The 13,673-nt window shown below is 42.7% G+C and overlaps 1 protein-coding gene across 2 annotated transcripts; it reads right to left on the reverse strand.

Annotated features, from left to right (window-relative positions):
- Window positions 1-1,537: 1,537 nt before the first annotated feature.
- LOC110576248 (L-lactate dehydrogenase A chain) lies at window positions 1,538-13,488 on the reverse strand. Of its 2 annotated transcripts, none has more exons than XM_021685322.2 (8): window positions 13,400-13,488; window positions 11,247-11,396; window positions 8,422-8,539; window positions 7,280-7,453; window positions 6,495-6,668; window positions 5,002-5,119; window positions 2,798-2,921; window positions 1,538-2,255 (listed from the first exon to the last, which is right to left on the reverse strand). In XM_021685322.2, exons 2-8 carry the CDS (start codon window positions 11,370-11,372, stop codon window positions 2,091-2,093), a joined length of 999 nt encoding a protein of 332 aa, XP_021540997.1. In that variant the 5' UTR covers window positions 11,373-11,396; window positions 13,400-13,488; the 3' UTR covers window positions 1,538-2,090. The 2 variants fall into 2 exon arrangements, with proteins under 2 accessions (XP_021540997.1, XP_044775423.1); XM_044919488.1 differs by lacking the exon at window positions 13,400-13,488 and adding an exon at window positions 11,603-11,665.
- Between the last annotated feature and the right edge of the window lie 185 nt (window positions 13,489-13,673).

The raw sequence follows: 13,673 nt of genomic DNA on the forward strand, positions 1-13,673 counted from the left end.
GATGCTGGAGAAGTGATGGCAATAAAGTTGTCCTAGTTAACCTCTATTAATATTCAGGCCTGGGGGCGCCTGGGTGGCTCAGTCGTTAAGCATCTGCCTTTGGCTCAGGTCATGATCCCAGGGTCCTGGGATCGAGCCCCACACTGGGCTCCCTGCTCTGCGGGAAGCCTGTTTCTCCCTCTCCCACTCCCCCTGCTTGCGTTCCCTCTCTCGCTGTGTCTGTGTCAAATAAAATCTTAAAAAAAAAAAATATTCAGGACTGGGTAAGGGTCATAGTTGTAGATATATTTTGAGGAAAATCTAAAGAAAATTTTTGAGTGGACAACCACCAGGGCTATTTGGTTTAAAATTGTTAATTGCCATTGTTACTGGCCCCAGAGAACAAAAGGTTTTTTTTTTTTTTTTTTTAAAGATTTTATTTATTTATTTGAGAGAGAGAGAACGAGAGACAGAGAGCAGGAGAGGGAGGAGGGTCAGAGGGAGGAGAAGCAGACTCCCCGCCAAGCAGGGAGCCCGATGCGGGACTCGATCCCGGGACTCCAGGATCATGACCTGAGCCGAAGGCAGACGCTTAACCATCTGAGCCACCCAGGTGCCCGAGAACAAAAGGTTCTTAAAATCTGTTTGCCAGGACACCTGTGTGGCTCGTCTGCCTTCAGCTCAGGTTCTGGGATTGAGTCCTGCATCGGGCTCCTTGCTCAGCAGGAAGCCTGCTTCTCCCTCCACCTGCAGCTCCCCCTGCTTGTGCTCTCTCCCTCCCTTTCTCTGACAAAATCTTTAAAAATATATATATATTTTTTAATCTGTGTTTCCCTATTGTGACCAAGTACCACTGCTTATGTTGTTGGCAAATGGTATTTTTACATTCATGTATAGAATGTCATCTACAGAACTGTAGGGTGCCAATTATGATTAGCACTACTATCAAGTTTTTTTGTTTTTAAAGATTTTATTTATTTGACAGAGAGAGACATAGCGAGAGAAGGAACACAAGCAGGGGGGAGTGGGAGAGGGAGAAGCAGGCTTCCTGCCGAGCAGGGAGCCTGACACGGGCTCGATCCCAGGACCCTGGGATCATGACCTGAGCCAAAGGCAGACACTTAACGACTAAGCCACCCAGGCACCCCACTATCAAGTTTTATCTCATAATACCTTGGGACTTAGTATATTAAAATTATAATGGAAATGATACCAAAACAACCTAATCCATCTAGTCACACCCTTAATACATTAAGTCACATCAAAGTCTGATCATTAGTAATAATACACCTTAAAAAAAAATCATTGCAGGGGTGTCTGGGTGGCTCCGTCGGTCAAGCGTCTGCCTTCGGCTCAGGTCATGATCCCAGGGTCCTGGGATTGAGTCCCCCATCGGGCTCCTTGCTCAGCGGGGAGCCTGTTTCTCCCCCTGCTTGTGCTCTTTCTCTGACAGATGAAAAATAAAATCTTAAAAAAAAAATCATTGCAGTGTTGCCTTAAGAATACTCTAATGGGTCCCAATAATGTAATACATAACAGCTTTACTTATCTTAATAAATTGAGAGTCACTGTTCAAAATTTATTTGGTATTTTAGTTGGTATGACACTTAGTTGGTTGCATTGTCTTTTTACATGATATGGCCATGTACACTATATTCTGACATACATGGTACACAAAGTAAGATCCTTTAGAACAGTTATGCACAATACACACAATATTGAATTTATACATTGGATCCCAGGACATGACTGACTGGAAAAGATGGACTAGGCATGTTGGGTGTTGGGGGAAGGAACCCGAGGTGACAGAACACACAGTAAAGACACATCCGGTGTGAAGAGCAGCTGCAGCTCTGGCCGTGGTGCCTCTGAGACGGTGGGGCTAACTTACGTTAACCCATTTAGGGCTACAAAGACAGGTATCATCAGCATCAGGATACAGCTGCAGGGTTTGGTGAACCATTGCTATTTGGAACTTTAGGAAACTGACGTTTTTTCTTAGGCCATTTTAATATTACTTGAGTAACAGATCAGATAATAAGGACAATATACACAACCTCCAACTAAAATCCTGCTGTAGTCTAGACAGTGAAGTGGTACATTAGAAAACTTTAAAACTGCAGCTCCTTTTGGATCCCCCAAAGTGTATCTGCACTCTTCTTCAAACGGGCCTCCTCCTCAGGAGTCAGAGTCACCTTCACAACATCTGAAATTCCATTCTGTCCCAAGATGCAAGGGACACTAAGGAAGACATCATCTTTAATTCCATAGAGACCCTGAAGACAAAATGAAAAGTATTTTATGTTTTGAGTATGCATTCTGGGGTCTCCCAAGACTCGCATTCTTTACAATTATGAAGCTTATTTAATACAACTTGAGAAGCAGGAATTCCTTTCCACCATTTTCAGTTAGGATGTTATGAACAGTGCAAGTCATCAAAATACCAGGAAAGACTTCTGTTCTAAAAGAAAATCTAAATTATTGCCATTATCCATATCATTGTCAAAATTTTTATTGGTAACATCTTGGCAACTCTACCCTGACTTTTCTCCTCCGAAGAAAAAATTTTTCTTTTATGGTCTTCCACCCACCTCCATTTATTATCATAAGTTATCAAGTATCTATGTGGTGAACATAGTATACTAGCAGACATTAATCCTAAAGCTCAATGATTTCTCTCCAAAAAGAAAGTTGTGAGTGCATTAATTTATGTCACTTAAATCAATGACAACTAACCTAACTGCTTTCACAGAAGAATCTTTTTTAAAAAACAGGAAATAATGGCATTCAAATACAATGTATCACTACACAGACCTACCTTAATCATGGTGGAAATTGGATGCACCCGCCTAAGATTCTTCATTATACTTTCGGCCAGATCTGCCACAGACAGTCCAATGGCCCAGGAAGTGTAGCCTTTCAGTTTGATCACCTCATAGGCACTGTAGGGTAGGGAAGGATAGGAAAAGGTAGGAAAAAGTAGGGTAAGAGAAAACAAACAACAACATTGCTTTCACTGAACACATGCTTTACAGCAAATAATGCCATAAAGTTACATTATATTCTGAGTAATGTTTGCCACATATACCAAGATATTATGTATAGGGATGTTCCAAGAGTATTGTTAGTAATTTCAAAAACCCTGGCAATAAGCCCACTGCTCTCCAATAGGGAGAATGGGTTAACTGTGGTACATACAGTGAACATATTCAATACAGTGGAATATTACAAAACTGTCAAAACCAGTAACTATATCTACATGCAACAAAATAAAGAATTCTTTAAAATGTAATACTGAATTTAAAAAAGTAACTCCAAAATTACATATAGTGTGTTTGACTCAAGATTATTTCAAGCAAGGGATGGGTGGTAGGACAGAAAGATGAGTGGGAGAAGGAACTCAGAACTCATTCATATCCAAGGACCAGGAGACTAATGATTCTAACCCAAAAACACAACACTTGGTTGACAGCTATTGTCAATGTTTCTTGGGTTGGGTGGTGGGTTCACAGGTTTTTGTTTTGTTTTGTTTTTTAAGATTTTTTTATATTTGACAGAGACACAGCGAGAGAGGGAACACAAGCAGGGGGAGTGGGAGAGGGAGAAGCAGGCTTCCTGCTGAGCAGGGAGCCCGAAGTGGGGCTTGATCCCAGGACCCCGGGATCACGACCTGAGCCGAAGGCAGACGCCTAACGACTGAGCCACCCAGGCGCCCCAGGTTCACAGGTTTTTATAAGAGGGCCTTGTCTAAATCAATCATGATTCATTATTCATTTCTATAGACCTGAGGTCCACACATGATTTATAATAAGTAAATAATGGGGCGCTTAGGTGGCTCAGCCAGTTAAGCGTCTGCCTTCGGCTCAGGTCATGATCCCAGGGATCTGAGTTCAAATCCCGTATCTGGCTCCTTGCTCAACGGGAAGCCTGCTTCTTCCTCTGCCTGCCACTCCCCGCCCTGCTTATAAGCTCGCTCGCCCTCTCTGATAAATAAAATCTTAAAAATATATATATATATATATGTATGTATATGTAAAGTAAGTAAATAATGCTACCAAGCTAAAAGCTTCCCTATTTAAACAATTCTTAACAGTTTATATTTTCAGTACAATTATGAATCTAGACATTGTTTAAAACTTTATAATCATCCAGGGACGCCTGGGTGGCTCAGTCGGTTAAGCGGCTGCCTTCGGCTCAGGTCATGATCCCAGGGTCCTGGGATCGAGTCCCACATCGGGCTCCTTGCTCTGCGGGGAGCCTGCTTCTCCCTCTGCCTGCCTCTCCCCCTGCTTGTGTTCTGTCTGACAAATAAATAAATAAATAAAATCTTTAAAAGCTCAGAGTGTGATCTCTGGGTCGTGGGAATGGCCCCATGTCAAGCTCCATGCTCAGCAGGGAGGTCTGCTTAAGATTCTCGCTCTCCCTCTGCCCTTCCCCTGCACCACACGCACACGCTCTCTCTCTCTCAAATAAATAAATCTTTTCTTAAAAAATAAATAAATAAGTATTCTTATTTCTGTGGCACCTGGATGGCTCAGTCCATATAGCATGTGACTCTTGATCTCAGGGTTGTGAGTTCAAGTCCCACATGGGGTGCAATAAAGAAAACTTTAATAAATAAAAATTCTCATTCCTAACTGAATGAACCATATATGCTATTGAAGACTGAATGTGAAATAAGACTTACAAGCACTAAAAGATTTGTCATACTATAGAGAAATATAGCAAAAAAAGACTGTTGCATTAATAAATTTTAATATCTCTACTTCTGTTTTATAGTATGCTCTTTAACAAAACTTTAGGAAAAAGCTTGTTTATCATTAAGTAATCTCTACACCCAACGCGGGACTCGAACTCACAAGCCTGAGATCAAGAGTCACATGCTCCACCAACTGAGCCAGCCAGCCAGGCATCCCTAGAAAAATGTTTTCCAACAAGTACTCAAATGCTATTAAACTTTCAAACTTTCAAATAAAAATAATGTTTGAATCTTCTGTACTGCCAAATTATGGGATCTATTACCTGTCAACCACCTGTTTGTGAACCTCTTTCCACTGTTCCTTATCTCCATCAGTGCCTAAGTCAGGGTGCAGATTCTTCAGAGAGACACCAGCAACGTTCACTCCACTCCATACAGGCACTAAAAGAAATAGTACAGAATACATTTATTTCCACACGCAATCCAGCAGACCGCAACAGCACTTGACCTGGTCTTAACGGTTAACCTGCTTCAAGTGAACATACTCCTTGCTTGCTGACTTAAGACCCTTGATCTGTAACAGCACTAAGTCACTTTCTTTGAGATTTGCAGACCACTGGCCTTCGGAAATAAAGAACAAGAACTTTCCCAGGCCACAGAGGCCAGCAAGTCTGTTTGAAACCGCCTCACCTTTCTGATTAGCCTAGCAATCTTTCAGCAAAATGTTTTCCTTTTAAGGTCAGACAAATGACTTTACTGACTTCCCTTTGAGTATCTGTAGACCTTGCCCGCCTCTACAGAAAGAACAGAGTACTCTTGCACAACTCCTTGGTACCAAGGAACCAGACCTTCTTGTACAATCCCCCTGGGCACCAAGGAACTAGAACTTCTTGCAAAACCTCCAAGCACTGAGATAACTCTAACTGGCATCATTAAATCTGCATGTAATCAAGAATGTCACAGATCACTGCATTCCCTCAACTGATTAAACACCTTCAAAAATCTCTGGGCCAGGCAGAAACCTGAGTTGGGCTTTTAGACAAGAGTCTGCCTTCTCCCCCAGGTTGCCAGCCTCCTGAATAAAGCTCATATTCCTTTCCAGCCAAAACTCACCTCTTGAGTTCTGGCCTTTTGAGCAATGGGGAGCCGAACTTGGGTTTTGGTAACAAGACTAGTAATTTTGACCCATTTTTCTAATTCTCATTTCTTATCTGGGAGGATTATCTGCTTTTGGTAGATGGTCAAGAATACCAACACCCTTACTCTTAAATTTTCATGCATTAATTTATATAAAACTAAAAATTTTCACCATATTCTAACCTGTTTTCAATCTACTGGGATGTTTAATCCATACATATTTGAAATATAAAGATAGTATGAGATCATAAGGGGAATATTCTTGGCATAAGTAACTGAGAACACTGCACAAATTACAACATCTTTCAACTGTGACAGAATTTTTCTATCTGCTTCATTTGGATTGGCTGACCTTTTCAGAGCCCTACAGTTCAAGTATAGACAGCTGTGATATCCAATGACTGAGGTCATCCTAAGAACTACCCTCTTATTTTAATATGTCCATTGTTAGTAGTAAAAGAAATTTCATTCCCCATTCCCCATGCCATAAAAAAATGTTAATATAAAAGTTAAACCTTAACAATTCTTAACATAATTATACCAAAAGATAAGACTTCTAGAAACCATCCTACTCCAATGAATGGATTATCTGATTTCAGCTCTGATTGAATAATGAAACTTCTGTCAATATTTTACACAGTCTTTTTGAAAACAAAAAGAGAAAATAAGTTATGCTTACCACTGGAGTCTCCATGCTCCCCAAGGATCCACCCGTGACAGCTTAATGAGTGAACTCCCAGTCTTTCCCCCATTAGGTAACGGAACCGGGCTGAATCCAGATTGCAACCACTTCCAATAACACGGTTTTTGGGAAAGCCACTTATCTTCCAAGCCACATAGGTCAAGATATCCACTATGAAGAAAACATTCGGGCAAAGATACTACGTAAATTATTAGATAATGTTAAGCTAGTCAAGATCCATGGCTCTGTATGAACCTTGATAGTGATTATGACCAATCAATATTTGTTAAATTTTTAAACCTCTATGCATAATACAGCAAATTCGTTAAGTATTCAAGAAGTGTAGCTTAATGAAAATAAACTGTGCATCAAGAACACCTTATTCATACCTTTATCCCTTATCTAAGATCTTCTTGGGCAAATAACTAATTTTTTTTTTTTTAAAGATTCTATTTATTTATTTGACAGAGAGACACAGCCAGAGGGAACACAAGCAGGGGGAGGGGGAGAGGGAGAAGCAGGCCTCCCGCGGAGCAGGGAGCCCGATGCGGGGCTCGATCCCAGCACCCTTGGATCATGACCTGAGCCGAAGGCAGACGCTTAAGGACTGAGCCACCCAGGCTCCCCTAATTTTTAAGTTCTAACTACATTCAGGGGCACTGTATCCCCCTTATTATTTTAAACTTAACTATTTTAGCAAATCCATTCACAAGAGGAAAATGAAAAATATGACATATACCATCAGTTTTACTCAAGCTCATTTGTGCAATTAAAGGTCTCACCTGGATTGGAAACGACAAGCAACTTGCAGTTTGGGCTGTATTTTACGATATTAGGAATGATGAACTTAAAGATGTTCACATTACGCTGGACCAAATTAAGACGGCTTTCTCCCTCCTGCTGACGTGCCCCAGCTGTGATAATAACCAGCTTGGAGTTTGCAGTCACATTATAATCTAGACAAAAAAAAGAACAAAAACCAGATTAAGGCCTTTAAGAGAACTCTATTACCTAGCCAGCAAAAATTTGTTCCATAAACTTTTTTTATGGACATTTTTATCAGTTTTGTTACCTCCCCTATTTCCTTTCACACACAGGTAAATATAGATAAAGGCCTGTAATGCCACCCTCCCACCTCCAACTCCTCCTTTAGTTTTTGGCCACTTAACATGGAGGAAGAGTTCATCGACACCTTCCTTGTATTCTGGTTTTAGACTGGGACTTTATATAATGACAGCTGGGAGGAGATGGAAAGAATCAAATGAGATATTATCCCCCAATTTTTTGCCACCTGAGCACATGATCACATTCTTCCGTACTCCTATTTCTACTTTACTACTTCATTGTGATCACACCAGCCCAGAGACAGGCTGTTTTGTTCTGTTTTTTAAGCAAAGGCAACTTTACATTTATCAAGCATGTCTTGCTTCTAGATACCCTATGGCACAGGATGGTTAACCCAGCCCATAGATAAGTGGTCAATGATTTTCAAGTGTCCAAAAAAAACACCATTTGTACACATATTCAGGTTTCCTGACTAGGGCTCTTAAGTGTGAGAGGCCCAAGAATATCTGAACAGGCTCATTTACCCTATTCTCAACCTTGTGTTAGTGTGTGAAAGGAAGTAGGGGAAGTCAAGTATATTAAATTTAAATATTAGAAACAATGTGATTACATATGAACCTGAGGAGCTTTACTAATTACATTCTAACTCAGATGCTTTCCACATTATGGACACACTAGATTTCCATTTAAAACCATTTACTAGAAATTGAAACTGATATAAATAGGTTACCAATGCAAAACTGTTCAAAAGCAGGCTCTCTGATCTGTATAAAAAATAAATCTTTGAAGAGGCAGAATTTCAAGCCTGACAGAGAATTAAGTCTAGCACAGACCACAATATAAACTTGTTGAAATCAACCTTTGCCAGAGACAATTTTTGGTGTTCTAAGGAAAAGGCTCCCGTGCTGGAGATCCATCATCTCTCCCTTCAGTTTGTCTTCTATGACATCAACAAGAGCAAGTTCATCTGCCAAGTCCTAAAAGATATAAAATTTTTAGTGAAATGGAAAATTGCTACTTCCAAGTTTTAGAAAGGCATGCAAAATTTCTGTATTTCTAGCATAGAAGAGTTCTGCTACTTTATTAGTATCCGGACATACCTCAAAGTAGAGACAGGCCCCCATTTAAAAACTGACTCACAGATGACCCATGCATAGGAAGAAGTACTGATCTTCTCTCCTCACTAGAGTAACCTTTGCAAGAGCTCCACCATGCCACTGTATGGAATCAGAACACTGGATTGGCAATGGATGGAATAATACTCAATTACATAAAACTGCTCTATTTATGCTCTCAAATTCAGTTTTACACATTGATTTTAGGTCATTATTCACTACAGAAGTGACTCTGACTAGTATTAATTCTTGGAAGTTAAAAAAGTGATATTCTGAATCATTCTTTGTATGTCTTCCATGTATTAACCAACACTAACAGTATTAAGATAGATTTGTGCATTGCAAAATAGTATTGGTGAAAAATATTCTTTCAGTTGAACCTATAAGTGTTCACAGGTGCATCTCAGACCAGAAGCACCAATAAGAGCTTTAATACACATGGGATGTGAACTATTATAACCAAGTAAATTATACTAGCTGAGCTTACAGATCTACCTCCTGAGTTATCTATAATATAAAAACCTGGCAGGGCGCCTGGGTGGCTCAGTTGGTTAAGCAACTGCCTTCGGCTCAGGTCATGATCCTGCTCGGCAGGGAGTCTGCTTCTCCCTCTGACCCTCCCCCCTCTCATGTGCTCTCTCTCAAATAAAATAAAATCTTTAAAAAAAAAAAAAAAAAAAAACCAGGCAGTTACTCTTACATAAACCCGAGTTAGAGAGCATCACAGGAAAAGACCACAGGTGATTCACAGATGTGAGAAAAACAGATGGCATCAATTTCTGATCCAGTGGGAAAGCAGTTAAGAATTGGTATAGGCATCCCCTCATTTTTAGAAGTTTTGTAAATTATTTTATTTAAATTTAGATTTGGAGTTCCCAATAAGGGAGTCAAATGATTAATTCTGGGTTTTGAACAGGAAAGGATTGAAATAAGGAACCAAAGGCAGAAAAGAGCTATGTAGAGGTTGGGTAACAACACATGTTGTTTTATATGTGTTCTTAGGAGAGGCCACATAGTGTAAAGGTTATGGAGCTAAAATTTAGTTAGAAAGAATTTGGGAATGAATAAAGAACACATTTTACAGTAGTCAAGCCTGCTTTATGTAAAAAAAAAAAAAAAAAAAATTGAGGCAGCTTATGATAAAATATTTTAAATTTAGATTTGGAGTTCCCAATAAGGGAGTGAAATGTAAAGTGTAAGCTGCCTCAATTTTTTTTTTTTTTTACATTATTTTACATTATTTTTTACATTATGCCAATTCACTTTTACACAAGACCTAACATTAGTACCTGTTTTCACTAACTGAAAGAAATCCAAAGAGGATCTTTGCTTTTATGAAAAAAAGGCAAAAAGCAGAAATAGCATTCAGTGTTTTTTTCTACAGTGAGCCCTCAGAGAAGTAGCATACATCCTAGGTACCACCAAGCTCCTTCCCCAGGGAACTTTACTCAGCATCTCAATATCAAGCTACTATAGCTTTGAACTGTGTGAGCATCTGTACTTTATTTTGTACATCTGTTAGCAAAATGTGTCCTAAAGTATCAGAAAAGCCTAAGGTTATTTTTCTTGGGTCTGCAAATGCTCAAAAAATTTTCCATATAAATTAATGGTAAGTAGGGGCGCCTGGGTGGCTCAGTCGTTAAGCGTCTGCCTTCGGCTCAGATCATGATCCCAGGGTCCTGGGATCGAGCCCTGCATCAGGCTCCCTGCTCCGCAGGAGGCCTGCTTCTCCCTCTTCCACACCCCCCCCCCGCTTGTGTTCCCTCTCTCGCTGTGATTCTGTCAAATAAAATTTAAAAAAATAATAGTAATAATTAATTAATGGTAACTGTCTCTTCACTTTATACCATTTTGGCTTTGGAAAAGCTTCATAGGAATGCTCTCCTTTAGGATAGTGGGGGAAACCTTTACACTATGTGGCCTCTCCTAAGAACACATATAAAGCAACATGTGTTGTTACCCAACCTCTACATAGCTCTTTTCTGCCTTCGGTTCCTTATTTCAATCCTTTCCTGTTCAAAACCCAGAATTAATCATTTCACTCCCTTATTGGGAACTCCAAATCTAAATTTAAAATATTTTATCATAAGCTGCCTCAATTTTTTTTTTTTTTTTTTTTTACATAAAGCAGGCTTGACTACTGTAAAATGTGTTCTTTATTCATTCACAAATTCTTTCTAACTAAATTTTAGCTCCATAATTGGTACCAAAATTTACTATTCAAGGTGGGGATTTTTGTGGGATAGAGACTTAAGATTTCCCACATTTAGTGTGATTTTAATTTTACCAAATGTATGAATGATTTTCAATTCAACAATTATTTTAAAATAACTTTTCCTTTGTAGGCAATTCATGCATGTTAATACAGCACAGTGAATTTAAGGAACTGTGTCACCTGCCTAACAAAAGGTTCAGATACCTTTTTGGTATGGCATCACATTTCTAAAGTTTGTTCCACAGAAAGTTCTTTGAGGGCATGAACCTGAGTATTTGTACATACAATGTGATAATGCAATTCTTGGAGGAGTGGGGGGATGGGTGGCTTCCAGAAAGATGGGCTCTCACTTACCTTCATTAAGATACTGATGGCACAAGCCATGCCAACAGCACCAACCCCAACAACTGTAATCTTATTCTGGGGGGTATGTTCTTCCTTAAGAAGATTCTGAATCAGCTGATCTTTGAGAGTTGCCATTTTGGACTTAGAACCCAAAGGAATCTATAGGGGGAATAACACGCACAGTCACTACATCTTCTTTAAATTAATGCTATTGACCAAAAGTTGTTCCAAAAGAGCTTATTTTACTTCTGGGATGCTTGCCACTAAAAAGGGGGAAGGAAAAAACCTAAAGATGGCCAAAGGAATGCTGAAAGACCTAATGCCAGGGTCTGGCCTGCCTAGGATCTTGGTGTAAAGGATCTTACCTTGGCGTGGAAAAATAATATTGACGTTTGGGTGTAAGTATAGCTTCCTGACGACTCACTCATCTTGACTTATTAACCCCAAGCAGGGCCGCCTTTCCTCACACAAAATCACTGTGAGCTGCCTGCTCAACTCTACTCCAGTCACCAGGGTTCCCGCCAAACCCTCAAACAGAGGAACGTTTAAAAAGCTCCTGTAACTGCCTCACGAAACGATCCAGTCGCCGTAGGAGGTGCAAAAAGCTCTGCTCATGCGCACTCATTCCTTCCTCCAGCCCCAGGAGGATGGGCGGAGATCGGACCAACAGCTCAGCAGGAGCTCCTGGGGTTACCGCCCCTCCCCCACCTTGCCCTGCTCGGGGCTTGCGCGCATGCTCATTTCCAAGCAGTGGGCGGGGACAAGAGTAGAGTCCGGGCCGTGGCTTTCCGGAGTCGGGCACTGGGGCAGACCGCGGCGGGCTGGGAAGCCCCGCCCATGAGCGGGAAGGATTGGGAATTAGCATGCTCTTAGGGTCACACGGAGCGAGCCCCGAGGCGGACTTTAGACCTAACTAGTGCCCCTGCTGGCTGCCTCCCTGGCCTCGCCCGCGGCCACAGCGAGACTTTAAATCGCAAATACTTGGTTGCTGTTAACAGGGAGGGAGGAGCCTCCTGTGGCTTCTACCGTGATCGATGTTGCAAAGCCGTGAGGCCCCTTAGGAGGAAGTGCAAAAATAGCTGCAGAGGCCTGGAGCCCTAAAGTTTGTAATAGATACTTGGTGAAATCCTCCATTTCCAGAGCCGGGGAGGAGGCCTTCGCTCTGCTAATCCAACCCTGCACTGCATTCACCGGGAAGATTATCACAGGTTGCATCCCAAAGCGCCACGTCTAGTCTTGAGTTCCAAAAGGACAAAAATATCCGAGAGGACTTCCAGGCAGGCAGCCCAGTTACCAAGCTGGAATCGGGTCTCTCCTCACAAATCACTGCTATTTCTAGACCTGGCTTCACCAAAACCTAAGCCCTGGGATCCAGCGCTCCCTTCAATGTGCGGACACGGGTGAGGGAAGAGTCCTACAGAAAGAGGGTCTACTCCCCAACTCTGCCACCACTCTGTGACCTCTGAGTTGCCCTAACCTTCTCCCAGCTTTAGGTTCCCCCATTTCTCAGAACGAGTGGATGGTACCAGATATCCTACTCTCAAAATACCATCTGCGATGCAGGAGGGCTGAGACTCTCTTCCTGCTTCATCTCTGCACGCATCGTGCCTAGCGTAGCACCCGATACATCAGCAGCTTAGTGTAATCTGCGCAAAGAGCGCCCTATAATCAGCAGACAGCAGCCGCTCTGTGGAGTCCACCTCTCGAGACTCCCAGGTTAAAAAGCGACCCGAGCAGCGCTCCCCGGCTTTCAGACCTCCTCCCTCTTCCCCCACCCTCGACTGCTGAGGCTTTTCGGAAACCGGACCTCGAGTTCTGCGCCATTTGCCTATTTTAAGCCCGGAGGTATGCCCCACCCTTCAAATCTGTCAGATCCTTGTTTTCTGCATCTACCTGGGCTTTCGACCACAGATAGCTGCGGCCACCTCGGTTCCCTAGCCCGACCAGAGGCCGCGGTGCCCGCTTAGAGCAAAAGCGGAACGCGGCGGGCTCCCGAGCCCACGCATGGCGTGGCCATCGCCCAGAGCTGCGGACTCTGCCTCCACCCCGCCACCCCCACGCCCCGGACGCTGAGAGCCCTTCGCGGGCAGCACGAGCTAGCAATCCAGAGGCAGCTCGCTCTCCTGACCCTCCAGCTCAGCGCGCTTGGAGCCCAACCGTACCGGGAGTGCACGTCGGGCGGGCGGGCGGGCGTCAGCGGCGCGCGAGGTTGGATCCGGACTTGGCGGCAGCGGCTCCGACACTCGGAGCTGAGCGCGGGAGGGGCCTTAAATGGAACCGCGAGGCTGACGTCAGGGGGGGAGCCAGGCGGACGTGCGGGAACCCACGTGTGGGTCGGGCTAGGGGCGGGCTCCGAGCCGGGCGGGGCAGTGGAGAAGCTTAGGCGGCGCGCGCAGCGGGACCGCGGAGCTGCCGACAGACCCATGTGCGTCGGGA

This window comes from Neomonachus schauinslandi, chromosome 11 (assembly GCF_002201575.2).
Source record: "Neomonachus schauinslandi chromosome 11, ASM220157v2, whole genome shotgun sequence".
NCBI lineage: Eukaryota > Metazoa > Chordata > Mammalia > Carnivora > Phocidae > Neomonachus > Neomonachus schauinslandi.